This window comes from Suncus etruscus, chromosome 12, assembly GCF_024139225.1.
Source record: "Suncus etruscus isolate mSunEtr1 chromosome 12, mSunEtr1.pri.cur, whole genome shotgun sequence".
Lineage (NCBI taxonomy): Eukaryota > Metazoa > Chordata > Mammalia > Eulipotyphla > Soricidae > Suncus > Suncus etruscus.
In genome coordinates, this window is record NC_064859.1 from 97,858,222 (window position 1) to 97,885,288 (window position 27,067).

Below are 27,067 nucleotides of genomic sequence, written 5' to 3' on the forward strand. Positions count from 1 at the left end.
GGAGTGACCCCTGAGCGCTGCCGACTGTGACCCAAAAAACAAAAGTACAATATTTTCTCCAGTGAAACAGATAACACGTTTGTCTGAGTACTGAGAACCACTCTACTTCAACGTTCTCTGGAATTATGTCTTACAAGGGATCGCTTTTTTGGGTTTTTTGTTTTGGTGTATTCTGTTTTGTTTTGCTTTGGGGCCACACCGGCGACACTCGTGTAACTACTGGCTCTCTGCACTCAGAAGTCACTCCTGGCCGGTCAGGACCAAATGGGATGCTGGGGATCAAACCCGGGTCAGCCACATGCAAGTCAAATGCCTTACCCACTGTGCTATCACTCCAGCCCTGTATCACTTTTTTTTTTTTTTTTTTTTTTTTGGTTTTTTGGGCCACACCCGTTTGACGCTCAGGGGTTACTCCTGGCTAAGCGCTCAGAAATTGCCCCTGGCTTGGGGGAATCATATGGGACGCCAGGGGATTGAACCTCGGTCCTTCCTTGGCTAGTGCTTGCAAGGCAGACACTTCTAGCACCACCTTTCGGCCCCTTCAAAAGGTATTTTGAGAATGGATTCGATTTTCCTAGAATCCAGTAATCCTGAAGGTTTCCCATCTTCAGCCAGATCTATAGAGAAGATTCTTTTTTTTTTTTTTTTTTTTTGGTTTTTGGTTTTTGGGCCACACCCGGCAATGCTCAGGGGTTACTCCTGGCAGTCTGCTCAGAAATAGCTCCTAGCAGGCATGGAGGACCATATGGGACACCGGGATTCGAACCAACCACCTTTGGTCCTGGATCAGCTGCTTGCAAGGTAAACGCCCGCTGTGCTATCTCTCCAGGCCCAAGAGAAGATTCTTATGTAGAATTTGCAACTCTCACTTCAGTCAGGACTTCTCTGTCTTGTCTTTTTATGTTTTGGTTTTTGGGTCACACCTGATGGTGCTCAGGGGTTACTCCTGGCTCTGCGCTCAGAAATCGCTCCTGGCAGGCTTGAGGGTCCATATGGGATGCCACGATTCAAACCTGGTTCAGTCCCAGGTCAACTTTGTGCAAGGCAAACATCTACCTGCTGTGCTATTGCTCTGCCTCCCCCTTTATGTTTTTTTTTTTTTTTTCTGACCATTTCCAGATATGCCCAGGGCTCTCTATCTTTCCAGGCCTCTTTTTTTTTTTTTTTTAATTGAAAAAGCTTATTTATTTTTGGTTTTAGAGCCATACCCAGCGGTGCTCAGAGATCTGAGCACCTGGCTCTGAGATCAGGAGTGATGCCTGGTGGTGCTATAGAGAACATGCATGATGCTGGCAACTGGAAGGTGAGTTGGCCGGGTTAAGCATTTTAACCCATACTCTCTCCAGCACCTTCTTTCTTTACATTACACGAGAAAAGTGTTCTTTAAATCAGCAGACAAAGTAACAGGGACCTCTGGTCTTTCCCGGACTTCGTGACCCTCTGCCACTTGTTTCTTAAGCAGTTACTAATTTAAAATTGCCTTTAAGAACACTGAGATCGTCCTCATCAAATTGCCACCCCACGAGCCTGGCTTCCTGCAGAAAAGTTAATTTGTCCAACACGTGGCCCAGTTTCCTGACTAGTGGGGCATCTGGTAGAAATTCTCCAGAGCTGAAGTCAAACACCTCCAAGTGCGTCAGAGTCTCCAAGATGCTCAGGAAGGCAAACCACCCCTCTCTGCTAATGCAGTTCCCTGCCAAATCCAGCTGCTGGAAGTTTCTCACAGGAGTCTTTTCAAAAAATTCACCTGAGGGGAAGAAACAGACAAAGGTAGGTAGTAGGAGGCAAAATTGGCTTTTCTTTTCTTTTCTTTTTTTTTTTTTTTTTTGGTTTTTTGGGCCACACCCGTTCGATGCCCTGCCTAAGCGCTCAGAAATTGCCCCTGGCTTGGGGGGACCATATGGGACGCCGGGGGATCAAACCGCAGTCCTTCCTTGGCTAGCGCTGCAAGGCAGACACCTTACCTCTAGTGCCACCTCACTGGCCCCAAAATTGGCTTTTCTGTTGGGCCTAGGTGGACCCTGTGGAATGCCAGAGATCAAAACAGGGCCTGCCATAGGCAAGGCAGGTACCCTACCTTCTGTACTATCTCCCTAGCCCTGGGATTTTTATTTTATTTATGTATTTATTTATTTAGGTTTTAGGGCCACACCCGGTGGTGCTCAGGGGTTTCTTCTGGCTGTGCGCTCAGAAATCACTCCTGGAAGGCTCAGGGTACCATATGGGATGTCGGGTATTGAACCCAGGTTAACTGCGTGCAAGGCAAACACAGTACCCACTTTGTTATTGTTCTGGCCCCCTGGTCTTCAACGTTTTTATGCCTCTTGTTTTCTGGGTGACATTGAAGGCAGCTGGATCGATTCTATGACTGATCAACTGAATAATGATTGATCCTCTTAGGAAATGGCAGCTCTTTTATTTGGTTTTGTGTCACACCTGGCAGTGCTCAGGGGTTTACTCCTGACTTTCTGTCAGAAATCACTCCTGGTAGGCTCAGAAGACCATATGAGATGCCGGGATTCAAACCACTGTCCTGCATGCAAGGCAAATGCCCTACCTCCATGCTCTCTCTGGCCCTGCAATGGCAGCTCTTAAGGAACTGGAAAAAGAAGCCATTGAGGAATACTGTCATTAGGACCACATGAAAGGAAGCACCAGGAAAGAGATCTTCATCTTGTTTTCTAAACTTCTTTTGGATTTTGGGGCCACACCTGGTGGTGCTCAGAGGCTGCTTCCTGCTCTATGCTCCAGGCCTTCGGTGAGCTGTACCACAGGGACCCAGTGTTGGGAACTGAACCCAAGCCACATCCAGTGTCACAGCTCAAACTCAGGCCTCCTGCTGCCTTGTCTCCTGTCCCAGGTAGAGACTTCAGCATTTTTGTAATCTCTGAGTAGCTCACTGTGTCATTGGCCCAAATCGCTCAGGGATCACTGCTGACGGGGACTATGTGGGGTGCTGGAGGAGGTTAGAGCTCACTAACTATATTCTAGCTCCATACATGGCTGAACTATGGTGGTACTGAGAGACAGTAAAGACTCAAGCCTCACTTTCTCCACCTGCACTGGCAAGGTGATCCCGAGTACAAACCAGGAATGTGCCCCCACCCAGAAAAAGAAATTCTTCCCTCTTGTCAAGGTTGTTACTGTTGTTTCTTAGCCAGTGTCTATCTGGTATCCCTGAGTCCCATGTTTGAAGGTGCTAGAGGTAAAAAAAAAAAAATCATATGGGGTATGTGTGTCACATTATGGGGTGCAGAAGCCAAACAGTAAAAGAAAGTGGGAGTGGATGTGACAAGAAGGAAGGAAGGAAGGAAGGAAGGAAGGAAGGAAGGAAGGAAGGAAGGAAGGAAGGAAGGAAGGAAGGAAGGAAGGAAGGAGAGAGGGAGGAAGGAGGGAGGGAGGGAGAGAGGGAGGGAGGGAGGGAGAAAGAGAAAGGAAGAAAGAAGAAAGAAAAAAGAAAGGAGGGAGGGAGAGAAGAGAGAATGAAAGAAAGAAAGAAAGAAAGAAAGAAAGAAAGAAAGAAAGAAAGAAAGAAAGAAAGAAAGAAAGAAAGAAAGAAAGAAAGAAAGAAAGAAAGAAAAAGAAAGAGAGAAAGGAAGGAAGGAAGGAAGGAAGGAAGGAAGGAAGGAAGGAAGGAAGGAAGGAAGGAAGGAAGGAAGGAAAAAAAAGAAAGAAAGAAAGAAAGAAAGAAAGAAGAGGGGCCGGGCGGTGGCGCTAAAGGTAAGGTGCCTGCCTTGCCTGCGCTAGCCTTGGACGGACCGCGGTTCGATCCCCCGGTGTCCCATATGGTCCCCCAAGCCAGGAGCAACTTCTGAGCACATAGCCAGGAGTAACCCCTGAGCATTACCGGGTGTGGCCCAAAAACCAAAAAAAAAGAAAAAAAAAAAAGAAAGGAAGAGAGGAAGAAAGGGAGGGAGGGGGGCCGGGCGGTGGCGCTAAAGGTAAGGTGCCTACCTTGCCTGCGCTATCCTTGGACGGACCGCGGTTCGATCCCCCAGTGTCCCATATGGTCCCCCAAGCCAGGAGCAACTTCTGAGCGCATAGCCAGGAGTAACCCCTGAGCGTTACCGGGTGTGGCACAAAAACCAAAAGAAAGAAAGAAAGAGAGAGAGAGAGAGAGAGAGAGAGAGAGAGAGAGAGAGAGAGAGAGAAAGAAAGAGAGAAAGAAGAAAGAAAGAGAGAGGAAGGAAGGAAGGAAGAAAAGGAAAGAAGGAAAGAAATAAAAAGAATGAAAGAGAAAGGAAGGAAGAAAGAGAACGAAAGAAAGAAAAAGAGGAGGGAGAGGGAGGGAGAGAAGAAAGAAAGAGGAAGGAAGAAAGGAAGGAGGAAGAGAGGGAGGAAGAAGGGAGGGAGGAAGTAAAAGAAAGAGAAGGAAGAAAGGAAAGAGAAAGAAGGAAAGGAGGGAGGGAGAAAGAAAGAAAGAAAGAAAGAAAGAAAGAAAGAAAGAAAGAAAGAAAGAAAGAAAGAAAGAAAGAAAGAAAGAAAGAAAGAAAGAAAGAAAGAAAAGAAGGAAAGAATGAAAAAAATCAAAAAAAGAAGGAAAGAATGAAATAGAAAGGAAGGAAGGAAGAAAGAGAACGAAAGAAAGAAAAAGGAGGGAGAGGGAGGGAGAGAAGAAAGAAAGAGGAAGGAAGGAAGGAAGGAAGGAAGGAAGGAAGGAAGGAAGGAAGGAAGGAAGGAAGGAAGGAAGGAAGGAAGGAAGGAAGGAAAGGAAGGAAAGGAAGGAAAGGAAGGAAGGAAGGAAGGAAGGAAGGAAGGAAGGAAGGAAGGAAGGAAGGAAGGAAGGAAGGAAGGAAGGAAGGAAGGAAGAAGGTCCTAAGAAAAATGTAAGAGCTAGAGAGATAGTACAGTAGGGAAGGCATTTGCCTTGCATGCAGCTGACCTGGGTTTGATCCCTGACATCCCATATGGTCCCCCGAGCACTGCCAGGAGTTATTCCTGAGCACAGAGAGCCAGGAGTAACCCCTAAACGCCACCAGATGTGGCCCAAAAATCGAAAAAAAAAAAAAAAAAAAAGAGATTGAGCTATTCCTGAGTGACCTTCTGGGGTCCCCTCTGAAGTCACTTTCACCATCATGGGTCTTCAGCACCCTACATGAGTCAAAAACTTGCTCAGGGTGGAGCCACTCAGAAGCTCAGAGAATTGCTAAAACACCTTATCAGAGGGTACAAATGTTTTGGGGTTTTTTTTGGGGGGGTGTCACATCTGGTGGTGGCATTCAGGGGTTACTCCTGGCTCAGCGTTCAGAAATTGCTCCTGGCAGGCTTGAGGGACCATATGTGATGCAGGGATTCGAACTACCATCAGATCTGGATCAACTGTATGCAAGGCAAACGCCCTACCACTGTGCTATCTCTCTGGCCCCAAAAGGGTGCAAATGTTTTTCCTTTCACCTCGTAGGGGGAAAACTCCAAACCCTGCAGGTTTGTCTTGAAGCCACACCTGGTGATGCTCAGTGCTGACTCCTGGTAGGGTTCGGGGATCCAGAGGGGGTGCCAGAAATTGAACCTGTGTGCAAGGCAAGAACGCTACGCTTGGGCCGGGCGGTGGCGCTAGAGGTAAGGTGCCTGCCTTGCCTGCGCTAGCCTTGGATGGACCGCAATTCGATCCCCCGGCGTCCCATATGGTCCCCCAAGCCAGGAGCAACGTCTGAGCTCATAGCCAGGAATAACCCCTGAGCATCACCGGGTATGGCCCAAAAACCAAAAAAAAAAAAAAAAAAAAAAAAAAAGAACGCTACGCTTGGGACTGGAGAGATAGCATGGAGGTAGAGTGTTTGCCTTGCATGCAGAAGAATGGTGGGTTGAATTCTGGCATCCCATATGGTCCCCTGAGCCTTCCAGGAGCGATTTTTGAGCATAGAGCCAGGAGTAACCCCTGAGCACTTCAGGGTGTGACCCCCCAAAAATTAAAAAAGCACTACCCCCTGTGCTCTCTCTCCGGCCCCCAAACCTCTTGGATTTGCTGCTTTACATATGCAGGCTCTATGAATAAATTTGTCCTAGGGGGAGGCAGAACGAAACAGAGGGGCCCAGGAAGTCTAGCAATCCCCAGACAAGAATCTACCAGAATGGAGGCCGGAGAGATAGTGCAGCAGTAGGGCGTTTGCCTTACATGCGGCTGATCCAGGACAGACCTCCGTTTGATTCCCAGCATCCCATAAGCCAAGAGCAATTTCTGGGCTCAAAGTCAGGAATAACCCCTGAGCATCACCGAGTGTGGCCCAAAAACCAAAAATAAATAAATAAAAGAATCTACCAGGAGTAAGCCCTGCGCAGAGCTGAGTGTGGCCCAAAAAACTCATCAGAAAAACAAAACAAGGGGCCAGCGAGGTGGCACTAGAGGTAAGGTGTCTGCCTTGCAAGCGCTAGCCAAGAAAGGACCGCAGTTCGATCCTAGAGTCCCATATGGTCCCCCCAAGCCAGGGGCAATTCCTGAGCGCTTAGCCAGGAGTAGCCCCTGAGCATCAAACGGGTGTGGCCTGAAAAACTAAAAAAAAAAAAAAAAACAGCAATCTGGGGCTGCAGTTTGCTCCCATCTCTGACTGAGGCTCCTTACCAAGAATCTGCATCTCTGCGTCGGTGAGTTTCCAGTTTTTCAGCCCCAGTTTGACCAGCTGCGGGGTCCCCTCCAGCTGCTCCAGCAGGCTCCCTAGGTGGGCTCGGAAGTCACTGCCCGAGGGCAGCACCAGCTCGGTCAGATGTTCCAGAACGTTCAGCCTGTCAACTTGAACAACCAGAGAAGCAGCTCAGGACTGGGTCCCCTCAGGGGAGTGCCAGAGCCAGCACAGACTGAGCACAATGGGTCTGAGCCCAGACATCGCAGGGTCCCCCCAGGTAGAGACTGCCCCACTATTGCCCCCATGAGCTAGATACCCTGAGCACTGCTGTGTGTATGAAGCTCCCAACAAAACACAACAGAAAACAATGTAGTAGGTGCAGCCCGAGAGAGTACACAGGGAGGACGGTTGCCTTGCATGTAGCTGACCTGGATTCGATTCCCAGCATTTCATTTGGTCCCTGAGCACCTCTAGGAAAAATTCCCAAGTGTAGAGTCAGGAGTAACCCCTAAGCATCACCGGGTGTGGCCCAAAACAAAAAGCAAAAATAAAAGGTTCATTGAAGGAATGATCTTTCTCCAGTAGCTTGTATATTCAGTGCTACTTAAGTATTGCTAGTTTTAGGAATGGTTCCAAGAATATAGAAACATGGTGGTTTGTCTTGACTTCATCTAAGTAGACTGTTTTCCTTCCTTCCTTGCTTCCTTCCTTCTTTCCTTCCTCCCTTTCTCCCTTCTTTTCTTCCTTGCTTGCTTCCTTCCTTCTTTCCTCCCTTTCTCCCTTCCTTCCTTCTTTCCTTCCTTTCTTCCATGTGTGTGTGTGTGTGTGTGTGTGTGTGTGTGTGTGTGTGTGTGTCTGCATTCAGGAATCGCTCCTGGCAGACTCAGAGACCATATGGGAGGCTGGGGATTGAACACGGGTCAGCCACATGCAAGAAAAACACCCTACTGCTGTGCTATTGCTCCACTCCCTCTTTTTTTTTTTTTTTTTTTTTTTTTTTTTTTTGGTTTTTGGGCCACACCCGGCGATGCTCAGGGGTTACTCCTGGCTGTCTGCTCAGAAATAACTCCTGGCAGGCACGGGGGACCCTATGGGACACCCGGATTCGAACCAACCACCTTTGGTCCTGGATCAGCTGCTTGCAAGGCAAACGCCGATGTGCTATCTCTCCGGGCTTGTTTTTTGTTTTCTTTTTAACTTTATTGATTGATTGCTTGATTGATTGGTTTTTGGGCCACACTCAGTGGCGCTCAAGGGTCACTTCTGGCTCTGCACTCAGAAGTGCAGGGGGGACAGGCTAGGGAACCATATGAGATGGTGGAATTGAACCAGGTCCCTCCCTGCATGCGAGGCATGCATGCGAGACATTTGCATGCAAGGCAAATGTCCCACCATTGTGCTATCTCTCAGGCCCCAGGCCTCTGTGTTTGTGGGTGTATGACAAGGAGCTCAAACTCCACTAAGGGGCATGCATGTTGGTCGAAGGAGCAGCTGGATGCTGCCTATTTTCCTGCAGTATCAGCATCTAGTTGGATCAGTAAAGTGTTCTTACTGAGGTCTTGTAGCACTGCAGCCCCATCCTCTTCCAGGTGATTTTCAGATAAATCCAGAACCATCAATTCAGCTAAATTTTGAAGATTCTGTGCTGGAAAAAAAGAAATCCAAAATAGAAAGAGTTTCAGGGGGTCAGTGTGATAGCACAGTGGCAGTGCATTTGCTTTGCATGCAGCCAATTCAGAATGAACCTGGGTTCGATCTCCGGCATCTCATATGGTCCCCCAATCCTGCCAGGAACAATTTCTGAGTGCAGAGTCAGGAGTAACCCCTGAGCACCACCAGGTGAGGCCCAAAAACCAAAAATTAAAAACCAAAAAAAAAAAAAAAAGACTTTCAGGAAGCAATGTTTAGAAATGACCTTTGAAGAATTGTTTGTTTTGTCTTGTTTTGGGGCCACACTCAGTGATGTTCAGGAATTACTGAGTCCTCCATGGAGGACTTGAGTAGACCATGAGGGGTTGGGGACATGAAACCCCAGTTGGCCAAAAAAACGAAGATAAAAAAGAATCTGGATAAGCCTCATGCAAGGCAAATAAATGCCTTAATCCTTATATTATCTTTCCAGTCCCAGCCTTAAGTAAGGTCTCGCACTAAGGAGTTATTCCTGGCTCTATGCTAAGAAATCGCTCCTGGGACCCGGAGAGATAGCACAGCCATGTTTGCCTTGCAAGCAGCCCATCCAGGACCAAAGGTGGTTGGTTCGAATCCCGGTGTCCCATATGGTCCTCCATGCCTGCCAGGCGCTGTTTCTGAGCAGACAGCCAGGAGTAACCCCTGAGCATCGCTGGGTGTGGCCCAAAAATAAAACAAAAAAAAAAAAAAGAAATTGCTCCTGGCAGGCTCGGGGGACCATATGGGATGCTGGAATTCCTTCTGTATGCAAGGCAAACACCTTACCTCCATGCTATCTATCCGGCCCTAGGTGCCTAAGCCTTTAGGAATTTAATTTTTCTTTGTTTGAGGGCCACACCCACTGATGCTCAGGGGTTACTCCTGGCTCTGCTGGGGGGGCCATCTAGGATGCTGGGGATCGAACCCAGGTTAGCCTCATACAAGACAAGGACCTTGCCTGTTGAGGAAGGACTGAAGAGATAGCACAGTGGAGAGAGGGTTTGCCTTGCATGTAGCCGACCTGGATCCCTGGCATCCCATATGGTCCCCTGAGCACCTCCAGGAGTGATTCCTACGCACAAGCCAGGAGTAACCCCTGAGCATTGATGGGTGTGGCCCCAAAACAAAACAAATATGAATGATAATCTTCTTGGCTGTTCTGAAACACTCCTGTTAGCGATGTAGAATAAAATTTCACTTCAGGGACAAAATCAGCAAAAAACAGGTAAAAACTGGGGTCAAAGATAGGCCTGAGGGCCGGAGAAATAGCATGGAAGTAAGGCGTTTGCCTTTCATGCAGAAGGACGGTGATTCGAATCCCAGCATCCCATATGGTCCCCTGTACCTGCCAGGGGCGATTTCTGAGCGTAGAGCCAGGAGGAATCCCTGAGTGCTGCCAGGTGTGACCCAAAAACCAAAAAAAAAAAAAAAAAAGACAGGCCTGAGAGGTCAAGCCCAAGCCTAGCAGATGTAAGGCTTCCGAGTTCTGCACACACATTCACACGCAAACTCTCTGACAAACTCACAAACACACAAACTCACAAACTCGCACACTATTCCACACTCACACATTCACTCACACATACACTCACCCCTTAACATGCATACTCTCACATACGCACACACACACACACACACACACACACACACACACACACACACACACACACTGTCTCTCCTCCCTTTTTAAATTCTATTTATTTTTATTTTGGGGCCACCCCCCAGTGATGCTCAGGGTTACTCCTGGCTATGTGCTCAGAAATTGCTTGGGGGACCATATGGGACATCAGGGGACGACATGGGATGTTGGGGGATCGAACCGCGATCTGTCTGGGGTCAGCCGCGTGCAAGGTAAATGCCCTACTGCTGCGCCACTTCTCCAGCCCCTCTCTTCCCATTTTTCTATTTGTCACCCTCGCCCTGAGAAGCTGCTCACCGCCCTCGTTCCATCCTTCAGGGCAGCCACTCACCGAGGCTCTGAGTGGCTGTGGCTGACAAACAGCAGGACACCAAGCGCAGTTCCTGGAGGACTCGTGGCTGGGCCACGAGGGACGCGACGATGTGATCTGTGCCGGCCCCGAGGTCACACAGGCGACTCAAAGTGAGTAGCAGCATCTTCTTCAGGTGGGCGAGGCCTTCAGCTGCCAAAGGCCAGGGCAAAGGTGACCAAAGGGCACATTCATCTCAACGGACCATCAAGAGACAGCCTGAAGAGGAACTCCCAGGATACTCACAGAACCCCAGAGTTTTCGGGAGCCCCACAAAGGGCAGAAAAAATGAAATGTAGAGCAGGGAAGGAGCTTGCAGGTAAGGTAGGGGAAGGGCAGGTCAGAAAGGGGCTTGAGGGGCCGGAGAGATAGCATGGAGGTAAGGCGTTTGCCTCTCATGCAGGAGGTCATCGGTTCGAATCCCGGCGTCCCATATATGGTCCTCCCGTGCCTGCCAGGAGCAATTTCTGAGCCTGGAGCCAGGAATAACCCCTGAGCACTGCCGGGTGTGACCCAAAAACCACAAAAAAAAAAAAAAAAAAGAAAGGGGCTTGCCTAGCACATGGCTGACCCCAGTTCTATCCCCAGCACCGCTTATGGTCCCCTGAGCATAGAGACAGGAGCACAGCAGAGCCCGGCCCCCAAGTCCAAATAACTAACAAACTTGGCTTCTTTCCAATTGTGCTATCCCAGACCAAAATTTCTGGAAGCCTAACTTGGTGCTACAGTACTGGCTTTGCTTCAGTGAGGACCAGGGCTCGTTCCAGCACCATACAAAGAAGTGACTCCTTGACTCATATCCTCACTCTTCTCTTTTTTTTTTTTTTTTTGGTTTTTGGGCCACACCCGGTAACGCTCAGGGGTTACTCCTGGCTATGCGCTCAGAAGTTGCTCCTGGCTTGGGGGACCATATGGGACACCGGGGATCGAACCGCGATCCGTCCAAGACTAGCGCAGGCAAGGCAGGCACCTTACCTTTAGCGCCACCGCCCGGCCCCCTCACTCTTCTCTTAACAGCATGGATAACCTTGTAGTAAAGAAGGGTGCAGTGGAGGGGCCCGGAGAGATAGCACAGCGGTGTTTGCCTTGCAAGCAGCCGATCCAGGACCAAAGATGGTTGGTTCGAATCCCGGTGTCCCATATGGTCCCCCGTGCCTGCCAGGAGCTATTTCTGAGCAGACAGCCAGGAGTAACCCCTGAGCACCGCCGGATGTGACCCAAAAGCCAAAAAAAAAGGAAGGGTGCAGTGGGGCCGGAGTGATAGCACAGAGGTAGGGCATTTGCCTTGCACGTGGCCAACTGGGATGGACCCAAGTTCCATTCCTATTATCTCATATGGTTCCCTGAGCCTGCTAAGAGCAGTTTCTGAGCACAGAGCCAGGAGTCACTCCTGAGTGCCACAGGGTGTGGCCCAAAAACTAAAATAAAAGGGGGGTACAGTGTTGACCTGGAGGGAGCCCACCAGACTGAGTGTATGCTGGGAGTAGCCCCTAAGCACAGCTGGATGTAGCTCTCCTCCCCACAAAGAACAAAGGGAGTGACTTAACAGATATCACAGTGCACTTTTTTTTTGGGGGGGGCGGGGGTTACACCCAGAACTGCTCAGGGGTTACTCCAGGCTCTACGCTCTGAAATCGCTCCTGGCAGGCTCAGGGGACCATATGGGATGCCGAGATTCAAACCACCGTCCTTCTGCATGCAAGGCAAATGCTTTACCTCCATGCTATCTCTCCAGCCCCATCACAGCGCACTTTTAAAGACTACTGGGGGAGTTCTCTCCTGTTTCTCCTCAGAGGTGGTTGTGTAAGAGGAGGACATACCCAGTGATATTGGTTACTCATGGCTCTGTACTCTAGAATTAATCTTGGCAGCGACCAGGGGATCATATAGGGTGTCGGGGATTGAACCCAGACCAACTGCTATGCTCTTACTCTGGCCACTAGTCTCACTGTTTATAGACTCGAGAGAACTGTATGTGGCAGGTGTCTTCCCCTCCCAGGGCAAAAAAAAAAAAAAATTACCTGATGTTCAGACCCTCCCATATCTGGGAGGGGTCGGTGGAAGGTAAGAAGGGGTTGCCCGGGGCCGGGTGGTGGCGCTAGAGGTAAGGTGCCTGCCTTGCCTGTGCTAGCCTTGGACGGACCGTGGTTCGATCCCCCGGCGTCCTATATGGTCCCCCAAGCCAGGAGCGACTTCTGAGCGCATAGTCAGGAGTAACCCTGAGCGTTACCGGGTATGGCCCCAAAACCAAAAAAAAAAAAAAAAGAAGAAGAAGAAGGGGTTGCCTGAGGGATTGAGAGAGGATTCATCATCTAGATATTCTGCAAGAGAAGCCTCAGGAGGAGGTCACAGGATAGAGAGAGGGAAACAGGTTTTAAATGCAGGGCAGCTTGGGAGGCTGCTTAAAAGGTTAGCTTAGGGGCCGGCAAGGTGGCACTAGAGATCAGGTTTCTGCATTGCAAGCGCTAGCCAAGGAAGGACTGTGGTTCGATCCCCTGGCATCCCATATGGTCCCCCAAGCCAGGGACAATTTCTGAGCACTTAGTCAGGAGTAACCCCTGAGCATCAATGGGTGTGGCCCATAAAGAAAAAAAAATGGTTAGCTTAGAAGCCACACATGGTGGGGACCAGAGAGATAGCATAGAGGTAGGGCATTTGTCTTGCATGCAGAAGGACGGTGGTTCAAATCCCGGTATCCCATATCGTCCCCCAAGCCTGCCAAGAGCGATTTCTGAGCATAGAGCCAGGAGTAATCCCTGAGCGCTACTGGATGTTGACCCCCAGTCCCCCAGAAAAAAGCCACACATGGTGGCCAGGGCCTTATTAATAAAGGTGCTTTTTCCTGAAATCTACTGCCTGCTTTTGGGTCATTTCCTCGCAGCTACTCTGAATCTGCAGACCTGCCGGCTGGAAGGGGTTGCAGGCACCCAGGCAGGCCAAGAAAGGCCTCACCACTCATCCACCGGCATCAGCCCCATCAAAGACACATTCATCTAATTAATTCTACAGGGAGGTACATCAAGAGGATGGCTGAGATCCCACAGGGCAGCTCTATCTGAAAAATATCTCTGATATCAACCTATAAACTTTCTTTTGGGCCGGGCGGTGGCGCTGGAGGTAAGGTGCCTGCCTTGCCTGCGCTAGCCTAGGACGGACCGCGGTTCGATTCCCCGGCGTCCCATATGGTCCCCCAAGAAGCCAGGAGCAACTTCTGAGCGCATAGCCAGGAGTAACCCCTGAGCGTCACAGGGTGTGGCCCAAAAAACAAAAAACAAAAAAACAAAAAACAAAAAACTTTCTTTTGTTTAGTTTTGTTTTCAGGCCACACTTGGCGGCTCTCAGGAGTTACTCCTGGCACTGTGAGAACTCACTCCTGACAGGCTTGAAGGACCCTATGGGATGTCAGGGATTGAACCTGGGTCTGTCCCAAGTCTGCAGCATGTAAGGCAAACTCCCTACTGCTGTGCTATCACTCTGTTCCCAGTTGAAAATATTCTAAAATGTGCCTCAGTTTTTTTTTTTTCTGGAAATGTCACACCAGCAGTGCTCAGAGACCACTCCCAATTTAGGATTTGGAGTGCTCAGAGGACCAAGTGGAACCAAGAGTTCAAACCCAGGACTGGTGTGCACTTGAAGCCTGCACACCAGCCCTTAGTACCATCTTTCCACCTCCATAAAGGCATCTGGCCACGGATTCTTGCAGAAGGGCCAGAGTGTCAAGTGAACTGTTCTTAGACTCAGACTTAAAAATCATGACTTAACGGGCTGGAGGATAGTACAGTGGGCAGGGCATTTGCCTTGCATGTACCTGATCTAGGTTTGATCTTCTCTACTACACAAGATCCCTGAGCACTGAAAGGAGTGATCCCTGAGAGCAGAGCCAGGAGTAAGCCCTGAGCACTGCTGTGTGTGGCCCAAATACAAAAACAGGGGCCTGGAGAGATAGCACAGTGGTGTTTTCCTTGCAAGCAGCCGATCCAGGACCAAAGTTGGTTGGTTCGAATCCCGGTGTCCCATATGGTTCCCATGCCTGCCAGAAGCTATTTCTGAGCAGACAGCCAGAGTGATCCCTGAGCACCGCCGGGTGTGGCCCAAAAAAACAAAAAACAAAAAAAACAAAACAAAACAAGTACAAAAACAGGGCCTTGCACAATAGCACAGTGGGGAGGGCGTTTGCCTTGCACGAAACTGGCCTGGGTTCAATCCCCAGCATTCGATAAGGTCCCCTAAGCATTGCCAGGAGTGATTTCTTTTTTGTTGTTTTGGTTTAGTTTTTGGATTTTGGGCCATATCTGGCGACGCTCAGGGGTTACTCATGGCTCTCTGCTCAGAAATTGCTCCTGGCAGGCTCAGAGGACTGCATGGGCTGCCGGGATTCAAACCACCATTGGTCCTGGGTCGGCCGTTTGCAAGGCAAACGCCCTTCTGCTGTGCTATCTCTCTGGCCCCACCAGGAGTGATTTCTGAGTGCAGAGCCAGGAGTATGCCCTGAACACCACCGGGTGTAGCCTGAAAACCAGAACAAAATAAAATTTCTTCCCAATCTGAAATATCACTTATCACCGTGCCTTCGTCAAAAGCTCTGCAGTACCTAGTTTGAGCGCATCTTCCTCATTCATCTTAATGTTGTCCAATACCAGCTTTGTCAGGTTCTTCAGATTCCCTAAGCTGTCAGTCAGGCCGCCTGCAGGAAAGGAAAGGACAGGGTTAGACTCACTCAGTCCAGAGGTCGTGGACTGTCATTGGGTATGACCAAAGGGCACAAAATTGGCACAAAAGGTGCATTTAAAAATACTTGTTTGGGGCCGGAGAGATAGTATGGAGGTAAGGCGTTTGCCTTTCATGCAGGAGGTCATCGGTTCGAATCCTGGCGTCCCATATGGTCCCCCGTGCCTGCCAGGAGCAATTTCTGAGCCTGGAGCCAGGAATAACCCCTGAGCACTGCCGGGTGTGACCCAAAAACCACACAAAAAAATACTTGTTTACAGAGCTGGAGTGATAGCACAGTGGTAGGGCATTTGCCTTGCACGCTGCTGACCCTGGACAGACCCGAGTTCGATTCCCAGCATCCTATATGGTCCCCCAAGCCTGCCAGGAGTGATTTCTGAGTGCAGAACCAGGAGTAACCCCTGAGCACTGCTGGTTCTGTCCCAAAAACAAAAACAAAACAAAAAAGGAAAATACTTGTTTAACTGATTTTATTGCAGTATCAGAATTTACAATTCTATTAATTCTCCTCATGGATGCATCATTCCATCACCAAACCCATCCCCAGAGAAGTGCCTCCCCCTCTTTCTTTGTTTTTGTTTATGTTTTTGGGTCACACCCAGTGGTGCTCAAGGGCTATTCCTGGCTCTGTGCTCAGAGATCACTCCTGGCAGGCTCGGGGGACCATATGAAATGGTGGGAACAAACCCAGGTCCATCCTGAATCAGCTGCATGCAAGGCAAATGCCCTACTGCTGTGCTATCTCTCCAGCACCAGCCAAGAACCTCTTCTGACCCGCCAGTTCTCATGGACACTCATGACTTGGACCATTTGTTGCTGTTGTATTGTTTCTTTTCCACCACATATAGGAGAGTTTCTGTGTGTTGTGTGTGTGTGCACGCGCACACGTGTGTGTGTGTGTGTGTGTGTGTGTGTGTAGTGATAACATCTATATACTTAGAGATGAAGAAAGCCACTCTTCTGAACTGAATTGCTACAAAAGTGTCATGTATTTTTTTTTTGTTTACTTGTTTCCTTGGGCCACATCCAATGATGCTCAGTGTTTACTCCTGGCAGGACTTGGGGGCCCATGGGGGATGCTGGAGATTGGCTGCATGCAAGGCATGTCCTACTCTCTGAACTATTGCTCCAGGTCTCTCTTTATTTTAACGTTTGGGTCACACCTGGCTGTGACAGGGATGGAACCAGGGCCAGCTGTGTTTACTGTAACCCCTGTCTTATGGCTCCAGCCCAGGCTGTGTCTCACATGGCTTCTGGCCATCTCTATGGACTGAGCAGTGCAGAATGTACCTGGATTCCCATCTGCATCGGCTCACATGAATGCCATAACATGTGCACGAACATTGTACCATACAAGCTGCAAAGTTAGCTAGTCCATGTCCCTTCTATCCTGGGAATTCTCCCTAAGTCACTCAAATCTTGGGCCGGAGAATAGCACAGCAGGTCGGGCACTTGCCATGCATAAAAAACTAACCGGATATGATTCCTGGCATCCCTTATGGCTGACCAAGAATGTACCTGGGTTTGATTCTCAGCAGCATCCCATATGGTCCCCCGAGCCTTCCAGGAGTGATTCCTGAATGCAGAACCAGGAATCATCCCTGAGCATTGCTGGGTGGGTATAGCCCCTCAAAAAAGACACCCAACCTAACCATACTCCTCTAATTCAGACCCCTCTCTTCAACATTCCCACTTTTCTTCTGTGCCACAGCACCTGCTGGCTTCTCGGAGAAAATGGCAGCAAAGGTCTATGACACCGATTACTTTACTTATTTTTTAATTTATTAGTATTGGGGCTGGAGAGATAGCATGGAGGTAGAGCATTTGCCTTTAATGCAGAAGTACTGTGGTTCGAATCCCGGCATCCCATGTGTCCCCCAAGCTTGCCGGGAGCGATTTCTGAGCATAGAGCCAGGAGTGATCCAAAATCCAAAAAAAAAAAATATTTATTAGTATTTAGGCCACACCCAGTGGCACTCAGGAACTACTCCCAGCTCTGCTTTGAGAAATCTGCTACTTGGAGCCAGCGAGGTGGTGCTAGAGGTAAGGTGTCTGCCTTGCAAGCGCTAGCCAAGGAAGGACCACGTTTCGATCCCCCCGTGTCCCATATGGTCCCCCCAAGCCAGGGGCAATTCCTGAGCGCTTAGCCAGGAGTATCCCCTGAGCATCAAACGGTGTGGCCCCAAAAACCAAAAGAAATCTGCTACTGGCAGGCTCAGGGGGCCATATGGGATGCCGGAAATCGAACCTGGGTCCTTCCTGGGTTGGCAGTGTACAAGGCAAATGCCCTACCCACTGTGCTCTTGCTCCTGCCCTATTATTTGCTGTTGACTTAGGCCCCATATCATGCCAGCCACAGGCTTTAGCTTTAGCTTTAGCATACCTGGCAGCCGAGGGGTATGGAGGCCGTGAATCCTCAAGGTCTGCAGACTGGCCACCTCCACAATGCTCTGCTCATCCTCAGGGGTGAGGGGACAGGCGTCCACCAGCAGTGCCTGGACCTGCCTGCAGCTGCCCAGCACAGAGCCTAGATTCCCCGCCACACCTGCACAACGTTTCACCTTTAGGCTGAGACTGTCAGCCGAACTGAAAATCTTGCCCAGATACTTGATGTCTCGCTGGTTCAAGGCACTGAAGTCCCTCAGTGTCACTTCCAGGTTCTTGAATTTCTGTTTCCAGTTAAAGAACAGGGACACAGCCCTGTTGGGGATGTAAGTGCCAGGCGAGGAGCCTGTGCCATGGGAGGACCCCACTGTGCCAGGAGCCTGTTGGTCCCAGTTGCCCTTGGTGGCCTTGCCCTGCTGCGCCTCAGGAGCTCCCCCAGTGAAGTTCAACTTGACAAAGTCCAGGGCACTGGCACAATTGGGTAAGTGCTCAAAGAAGTCGAATAGATCATCGGAGATGCGCTCGGAGTCGATGGACAAGCTCTTCCCTCGGAAGAAAGCTTCAAACTCCCGACTCAGTGCAGTCTGGGTCAGGCTCTCGTGGAAGAGGTGAATGCCAAACTCTGCAAATGAATCCATATTCCTGGCTTCCAGCACCTCCTGGCCTGCCACTCCCTGCATGTGGGTGAGCGACAGCTGCCTGAAGAGCCTGACCCTGGGATGCTCCAGACCCAGGAGGCTGCCGTGCTGGTGTATGGTCACCAAGTGTTGCAGCACCTTGCGAGTGGCGGGTGTAGACGAGCCACAGGTATATAGGAGCAGGTTGCGGTACTTAGAGGTGAGGTCGGAGATACAGGTCATCCTCTGCAGATACCCATGCGCCTGGTTGACATCTTGGGGCTCCCGGGAGGCCAGCAGGCGGCTGAGTCTGCGGCCTGCTACATATTCCTGGAAGGCCTGGTGGAAGAACTTGTACTTGGGCTTGAACCTCTGAGCTGTGTATTTGCACAGGAGCGCACAGCTGAGCAGGATGTCCTCATTCAGGCTGACCACGGCTTCTTCGTCGAAGTCGAAGCGTTGTGCAAAGACACCCTCCAAAGCCAGGTCCCCACAGCGCTCCAGGCTGCGGGCCACGTCCCCCGCGGTGGTCCCGACCCTCCTGTGCCGGTGTTTGTGCACCAGGAGGTCATAGAAGGTGCGAAACAGCGAGGTCTGTGTGCTCCATTGGAACGTGCTCTCGCCCATCTGCAGGGCACAGGTGATGACCACGAACAGGGGCGTCTTCAGGAGGTGCCACATGCTCCGGGTCTTGTGCATCTGCTGCAGAAGAGCCTCGGCTAGAGGTAAGGGGAGCACCCCCAGGATCAGAGCCCGTGCGCCCTCCTCCGTCATGTCCCCAACTTCGGCCACCAGTGCACCAAACTGGCGGATCTGGCGCAGGCACTCGGTGGTGGTACTCACCTGAATAGGAACAAAGAAATTCCAAGATAAAAGTGCCTGGTAAATGGCATTAAGAAATTTGAAGCTATAGGTATATTTTGCAGAAAAGTTCTGTTTATGGAGAAGACTTACATTTTAATTTTTACACTTCGAACTTTATGCTTAGGGGAATATTAGGTTTCCCGCCTTTGGTTGGTGAAGTCAGGAAAACTAAAGCTTACCCTTCCTCTTTTATTTTTCAAACAAGGGGGACATGTCACCCCTCCCAGGGCAAAATGCTAATAATATTACCTGTTGGTCAGACCAGCCCACTTCTGGAAGGGATCGATGGAAGGTAAAAAAAAAAAAAAAAAAAGGATTGCCTCAGGGGCAGAAGGATCATGCAGAGGAAGATTCAGAGAGATTCAGCAAGAAGGCTGATGAGAAGTAGGCAGCATGGAGAGATGGCAGATTCAGAATTAAATTCAGGCGGCGTATGGAGCCTGCTTAAAAGGTTAGCATAGAAGCCACACATATGGCCTATTAATAAAGCTTCATGTCTCCTGAATATGCTGTGAGTTTTTTCCTCCCTGCTATCCTGAATCTGCAGACCTGCCAGCTGGAAGGGGTTGCAGGTGCCTGGCCCTGGAGAAGAAAGGCCTCACCACCATCCACAACCATCCAGGACTCTATAACTAATATCTAACTCTACACTCACCAACACCATATTCTTGAAGCGGTGGTTCTCCTTGATGAGTCCCTCCAGCTCGGGACAGTTCTGGGTTCGGAATTCGTTGTAGCCATCCAGGAGGAAAAGGACCTTTTGGCGCATTTTCAGCAGCTGGGCCAAGAATGCTCGCTTGGAGATGCGCCCTGGGCCTTCCAGGAGTTGCTCACACACGGTCTCGTACAGGCCCCCTTGGGCCCGGCTCAGACGCAGGAAAAAGACCAACTGGAAGCGGGTCAGGGCCTGGCAGGTGCCCGAGGCCCACAGCAGGGCCACGCGCTGCAGGAGTGTGGACTTGCCTTTGCCCGATTCGCCTTCGATGATGCAGGGGCTCTGCAGTTCTCGTAGGAGGTCGGTGAGGCTCAGGCGCTCCCCACGGTGGTGGTGATGGTCTTTCCGCCAGAGAACCGGCTCGGTGAAGGTGCTTTTCAGGTTGAAGATGATGTCGATGTCTTCACCCAGAGGATGGAAGTTCAGGAAAGACGGGGACTGGTACAGGTCCTTTAAGTCTTGGGCCAGCTCGTCCAAGTCCTCCTTGGACATCGGAGGGAACAGACCTGTTGGAGGAGAGTGGAGAGAAGAGGTGGAAGAGGATCGATTCTGGGACCCTCAGTATCCTGAGTTCAGCAGGATGAAGGAAAGGGGCGCTCAAGGCTTCCCTTAGATAGATTTTCTGTCCCTGTTCATTTTTCGTTTGGTTTGGTTTTTGTTTTTTGGGGCACACCCGGTGGTGCTCAGGGGTCACTCCTGGCTGTCCGCTCAGAAATAGCTCCTGGCAGGCAAGGGGGACCATATGGGACACCGGGATTCGAACCAACCACCTTTGGTCCTGGATCGGCTGCTTGCAAGGCAAACGCCGCTGTGCTATCTCTCCGGGCCCTGTCCCTGTTCTTTTTTAATTAATTAATTAATTAATTATGTTGGGGGGGGCACATCCAGCGGCTTTCAGGAGTTACTCCTGACTCTGCTCTCAGAAATCACTCTTGGCAGGTTCGGGGAATCATATGGTATGCCAGGGATCAATCCTGGGTCTGTCCAGTAGGGCAGATGCCCTACTGCTGTGCTATCGCTCCAGCCCCTTCTGTCTCTGTTCTAAGCTGGCACAAAGTAGGCTGGTTGACTGGATGGTTCTCCAGCCACCCTTTCCTTCCCTGTGTCTTCTTGTCCAGTACCTACTTTTGTAGCACTTGAGTAGAAACGGGAAGAGTGGGATAGAGAGAGAAGAGACTCGGGGTGAAGGCATTGGCTTTGCATGTGGTGGGTGAGGTTCCAGGGTTCTGTTCTGATCACCACCAGGAATGAGCCCCCAGGGGCCAGAGAGATAGAATGGAGGTAAGGCGTTTGCCTTTCATGCAGAAGGAAGTGGTTTGGATCCCGGCATCCCATATGGTCCCCTGTGCCTGCCGGGGCGATTTTCTGAGCATAGAGCCAGGAGTAATCCCTGAGCGCTGCCGGGTGTGACCCAAAAACCAAAAGAAAAAAAAAAAAAAAAGGGAATGATCCCCGAGCACAGAGAGTGGGTATGGCCCAATACATACCCCCCTCACCCTGGGAAAATAGAGCAGAAATAAGAGCCTGTGTTTGAGTCAGGATAAGAGAGTGTGGGTCTGGGGGACGGGGGTGGTTAGGAGTAACTTCATCACTTAAACCTTAACCGAAACCTATCATGAGTAGTTGCTGATTTAAAGAAATACTAGGGGGCCGGGCAGTGGCGCTAGAGGTAAGGTGCCTGCGCTATCCTTCGACGGACCGCGGTTCGATCCCCCGGCGTCCCATATGGTCCCCCAAGCCAGGAATGACTTCTGAGCGCATAGCCAGGAGTAACCCCTGAGCGTCACCGGGTGTGGCCCAAAAACCAAAAAAAAAAAAAAAAAAAAGAAATACTAACAATGTTTCATAAAAAGAATAATTCTCTTGAGGTTAGTCAGATCTCTTTATTATGGTATTAGGATCCTGGAGAAATTAGGATCCTGCAAACAAGTGGGTCATGAAGTTGTTAGGGTCATAGTGTATTTGGGTCATGAAGGACTTAGGGTTATAGAGTGTTAGGGTCATGAAGGTATTTGGGTCATGGGAGTGTTAGGGTCATAGAGTGTTAAAGTCATGGAGGTGTTAGGGTCACAGAATGTTAGGATCATAGAGAGTTAGAGTCATGGAGGTATTAGGGCCCTAGAGTGTTAGGGTCCTAGAGTGTTACGGTCACAGAGTGTTAGGGTCACAGAGTGTTAGGGTCACAGAGTGTTAGGGTCACAGAGTGTTAGGGTCCTAGAGTGTTAGGGTCCTAGAGTGTTAGGGTCACAGAGTGTTAGGGTCCTAGAGTGTTAGGGTCCTAGAGTGTTAGGGTCCTAGAGTGTTAGGGTCATAGAGTGTTAGGGTCGGACATGGAATCATTTGAAACATGAAGGTGTTTGGGTCATGGATGCTTTAGAATCACGATCATGTTTGGATCATAGAGGTCCTAAGATCATATGGCATTTGGATCATAGAGGCCTTAAGTGGCATTAAGACTCATGGTGGTGTTAGGACTATGGAGTTAGTCAGCTGGGCCATTTGTCCACATGCAGTTCTCATGAGACTCCTGGATATTAACTACTACGACACCCTTGCTTTCTCAAGGGTCTTTGTTGTCCAGTTGGATGTGGAAGAAAGCACCCACTAAAGCTCTATTTCTGACTTTGGGTTACTTTCTAGGCTTCACCATCAAATGACCTTTTGTGAATTTATTTCTTATAGGTTTATTAGAGCTTTCCTTAGAACTTTTCTTTCTCCGAGCCCATTGGTGATTTATTTTTTTTTTTTTTTTTTTTTTTTTTTTTGGTTTTTGGGCCACACCCGGCGGTGCTCAGGGATTACTCCTGGCTGTCTGCTCAGAAATAGCTCCTGGCAGGCACGGGGGACCATATGGGACACCGGGATTCGAACCAACCACCTTTGGTCCTGGATCGGCTGCTTGCAAGGCAAACGCCGCTGTGCTATCTCTCCGGGCCCCCATTGGTGAGTTCTATGAAGAGGAAGCAAAGCAAATAATGGCCAATTTCCTTTATGAAAGGGTGTTAAAATATAGACAAGGAGAAGCTGATAATTGAGTGTTAAATTATATATATATATATATATATATATATATATATATATATATATATATATATATATATATATATATATATATATATTCCTTTGCTAGTATGTCACCTACCACACTGGAAAGTTTTTTGTTTTAGTTTTTGTTTTCAAGCCATGGCTGGTGGCATTAGGGGTTACTCGGATGCCAGGGATCAAACCTGGGTCAGCCACAAGCAAGGCAAATCCCCTCCCTGCTCTGCTATTGCTTTGGCCTCAAAATGTGGTTTTGAGTGTCCCCTTACAGGAGACATTTCAACAAACAATGGCTTTTTTCTTGTCCCATTGGAAATTTGCCTGCAATTTTCCCAAAATATCCACATTGACTATATTAAAATTTTGAACCCTGGGTTCCCAAGAGATAGCACAGCGATAGGGCATTTGCCTTGCACACAGCTGATCCAGGACAGATGGTGGTTCAAATCCCGGCATTCTATATGGCCCCCTGTGCCTGCCAAGAGTGATTTCTGAGTGCAGAGCCAGCAGTAACCCTGGAGCACTGCCAGATGTGAACCAAAAACAACAACAACAACAACAAAAATTTGAACCCAGGGGCCGGAGATTTAGCACAGTGGTAGGGCGTTTGCCTTGCTTGCAGAAGGATGGTGGTTCGTATCCAGGTATCCCATATGGTCCCCCAAGCCTGCTGGGGGTAATTTCTGAGCATAGAGCCAGGAGTAGCCCCTGAGCGCTGCCGGGTGTGACCCAAAAACCAAAATAATAATAATAATAATAATAATAATAATAATAAAAACAAAAATAAAACAAAACAAAAAATTGAACCCAGGGCCGAAGCAATAGTACAGTGGGTAGGGCATTTGCTTTGCACTTTGCCAACCTGGGTTAGATCCCTGGAATCCCATATAGTGCCCAAGCCTGCCAAGAGTAATTTCTGAGTGTAGAGTCAGGAGTAAGCCCCTGAGTCTTGCCAGGTGTGGCCCAAAAACAAAAACAAACAAACAAAAACCAAACAAACAAAAAAATAATTTGAACTCAGAAAATCAATCTATTTACATGTGTTCATGTTGTATACAAGAATACTTGTGAAAGATATGAAGGGTTCATCATATTGGCAGCTGTCACATAATCGCATGTCTTTTCCTGGTCGTGCTTCCTTTTGCGGGAGAAATGCAAGCAAACGGACACTTACTTTGCCCATTCAAGTCCTGAAACAGAGGATAATTCCATTTTTCCAGGGATTTGAGGAAGAGGTCACAGGCCTCTGAGCTTTTCTTCAACACCATGTACACGATCTCTCTGGCGGCGTCCTGCTCCACCTGCTTGCAGCAAATCATGTCGACTTCTCCGAGATTTAGAACATTCCACCCAAACAGGTCATCCACGATTTGCTTTACAACCGTCATTCCCATTCTTTGAATGAGGTCTTGATTTTTTTCCCTAATGAAGTCCACTGAGGAAATGGAAAAAAAAATACAAATTTTTTTATTTCTCTCAAGTGTATTTATCGGTATTGTGTAGACAGGGCCCTGACGTCATATAGGTTTAACTTTTAGATTATTTTAAATTGTGGAGATGCTAAATGCCTGGTCTTCCAGAAAAACTCCCAAAGCCTTCCTTGGGGAGCCAGAGCAAGATTTTTTGTTTGTTTGTTTGTTCTGGGTCAAACCCGGCGACCCTGAAGGGTTATTCCTGGCTCTGCACTCAGAAATCACTCCTGGCAGGCACAGGGAAACCATATGAGATTCTGGGATTCGAACCACCATCCGTTCGAATCAGCTGCGTGCAAGGCAAATGCCCTACCGCTGTACTATCTCTCCAGCCCCCGCAAGATTTTTTTTTTTTTTGGTTTTTCGGGCCACACCATTTTGATGCTCAGGGGTTACTCCTGGCTAAGTGCTCAGAAATTGCCCCTGGCTTGGGGTGACCATATGGGACGCCGGGGGATCGAACCGCGGTCCTTCCTTGGCTAGCGCTTGCAAGGCAGACACCTTACCTCTAGCGCCACCTCGCCGCCCATTCCGCAAGATTCTTTTTTTTTTTTTTTTTTTAGTTTTTTGGCCCACACCCAGTGGTGCTTAGGGGTTACTCCTGGCTGTCTGCTCAGAAATAGCTCCTGGCAGGCACGGGGGACCCTATGGGACACTGGGATTCGAACCAACCACCTTAGGTCCTGGATCGGCTGCTTTTGCAAGGCAAAACGTTTGCAAGGCAAACGCTGCTGTGCTATCTCTCCGGGCCCCCGCAAGATTTTTTTTTTTTTTTTTTTTTTGGTTTTTGGGCCACACCCGGTAATGCTCAGGGGTTACTCCTGGCTATGCGCTCAGAAGTTGCTCCTGGCTTGGGGGACCATATGGGACGCCGGGGGATCGAACCGCGGTCCGTCCAAGGCTAGCGCAGGCAAGGCAGGCGCACCTTACCTTTAGCGCCACCGCCCGGCCCCGCAAGATTATTTTTAAGGTTACCAATCTTGTATCCCAATTTAGAAAAGTCCTCAAGTGAAGTTACAGTGGTGAGGCTGTGGGCCTTAGAGTACAGGGACTGAGATGACACTGGCCCATTGCTACCCACTAACTCTCTCTGAGCCTATTTCTAGAGTGTGGGGCTCAAAGCTGGGCACATCGGCTTAGTAGTTAAAAGGTAATTTAATTTGGAGCACTTGCTAATGCAAGGTATAACAAGTACCACTACCTCAAGCTAACAGTTTGCTGATAATCATAAAAATTCAATGGTCTTACACAATAGTAAGAACTAACTCCTGGGCACTGGAGCAATAGTGCAGTGATAAAGTACTGCCTTGCATGCGGCTGACCCAGAACGAACCTGGGTTTGATTCCTGGCATTTCATATGGTCCTCTAAGCCAGGAGCAACTTCTAGCATGTAGCCAGAACACCTGAGCATCACCAGGTGTGACCAAAAAAAAAAAAAAAAAAAGAACTAACTCCCAACATATCACTGGTTCATTATTTTTGTTTTGTGCTTTTGGGTCACACCCAGTAATACTCAGGGGTTACTCCTGGCTCTGTGCTCAGAAATCACTCCTGGAAGGCTTGGGGGACTATATGGGATGCCGGAATTCGAACTACCATCTATCCTGGGTCAACTGCATGCAAGGCAGATGCCCTACTGCTGTGCCATCTCTCTGGCCCCAATCACTGGTTCATTTTATGTCCAGTGAGATTGAGAATAGTATTGAACTTGGGAATTTCATATCGTATACAAAATAATGTCATAACAAATGATTGTCAAATACTATTCTGTTAGCCAATATTCTGCTGTTACCACTGTTTTGTTCTTGTTTTATGTTTTTTTTGGGGGGCCACACCTGACAGCACTCAGGGGTTACTACTGGCTCTGTGCTCAGAAGTTGCTCCTGGCAGACTCAGGAAACAATACAGGGGATCAAACCCGGGTCCATCCCTGGTCAGCTGCGTGCAAAGACAATGCCTACCATTGTGGTATCATTTTGTTTTGTTTTGGGATCATATCCGGCAGTGCTCAGAGGTTCCTCCTGTCTCTATGCTCAGAAATCGCTCCTGTCAGGCTCAGAGGACCATCTGGGATGCCGGGATTCGAACCACCGTCCTTCTGCATGCAAGGCAAATGCCCTGCCTCCATGCTATCTCTCCGGCCCCATGCTATCATTTTGTTGTTGTTGTTGTTGTTGTTGTTGTTTTTGGGCCACACCCGGCAGTGCTCAGGGGTTACTCCTGGCTGTCTGCTCAGAAATAGCTCCTGGCAGGCACGGGGGACCCTATGGGACACTGGGATTTGAACCAACCACCTTTGGTCCTGGATCGGCTGCTTGCAAGGCAAATGCCGCTGTGCTATCTCTCCGAGCCCCCATGCTATCATTTTAAACCCATTTTTTCTTATGCTTTATTATTTTAAAATGTGGGGGTCACAACTGGCTCTGCGCTTAGGTATCACTTTTGCTGGGGCTCAAGGAACCATATGAGATACTGAGGGTTCAACCCAGGTCTTATACATGCAAGGCAAGCACCCATGTGCTGTACTATCTCCCTGGCCCCCTGCTGTGGCCATTCTAAAGAGCAGCACTAAGAACACTTACTTGTGAAAAGCTTTCCACTTTTCTATAATTTAATGGCTCCTATTTTAATTGAACAGGTCAAAGTTGTTCTGTGTATTCAATTCTTCTTTCTGCGAAACAATTCTTCATTCTGTGGAACTAGCAAAACAGAATCAAAGTAAGTAACTGCCATGGTGATTTGGGAACATTTTCCCCCAAATAAGAACACAATGTACAGAGTATTATGCACTTTTTTAGATTAGCTATATTGCAATACAGTATAGCAATTTGCTATATATATATATATATATCAGTTAAATACCTGTTAAATACGAAATTATTGTATGTTTGTAAAATAAAACTCACTAAAGTCTAAGTTGCATGTAATGAAGTGAAAGGAGGTGAAAGTGAAATGAAGTGAAAGCGTCAAATCAACATCTAGTCATGACTGAGAATATTCCCTCTCCAGGCCAAGTTCTCAAGTATT

The 27,067-nt window shown here is 48.9% G+C and overlaps 1 protein-coding gene across 1 annotated transcript; it reads right to left on the reverse strand.

The window, feature by feature from the left end:
* Positions 1–1,454: 1,454 nt before the first annotated feature.
* On the reverse strand, positions 1,455–23,997 carry NLRC4 (NLR family CARD domain containing 4). Its single transcript, XM_049784176.1, has 8 exons — positions 23,742–23,997; positions 19,466–20,031; positions 17,328–18,789; positions 14,808–14,900; positions 10,199–10,369; positions 8,113–8,205; positions 6,560–6,727; positions 1,455–1,747 (listed from the first exon to the last, which is right to left on the reverse strand). Exons 1-8 carry the CDS (start codon positions 23,959–23,961, stop codon positions 1,455–1,457), a joined length of 3,066 nt encoding a protein of 1,021 aa, XP_049640133.1. The 5' UTR covers positions 23,962–23,997.
* Between the last annotated feature and the right edge of the window lie 3,070 nt (positions 23,998–27,067).

Bases quoted from the DNA above. Each gene is read 5' to 3' on its own strand.
- NLRC4 (XM_049784176.1), bottom strand. From the start codon at position 23,961: ATGGGAATGACGGTTGTAAAGCAAATCGTGGATGACCTGTTTGGGTGG. The intron at 10,370-14,807 runs GTACTGCAGAGC...GGCCTTTGGCAG, and splicing joins GGAAGATGCGCTCAAACTAG to CTGAAGGCCTCGCCCACCTG. The intron at 6,728-8,112 runs GTAAGAACACTT...TGGTTGTTCAAG, and splicing joins TGCAGTGCTACAAGACCTCA to TTGACAGGCTGAACGTTCTG.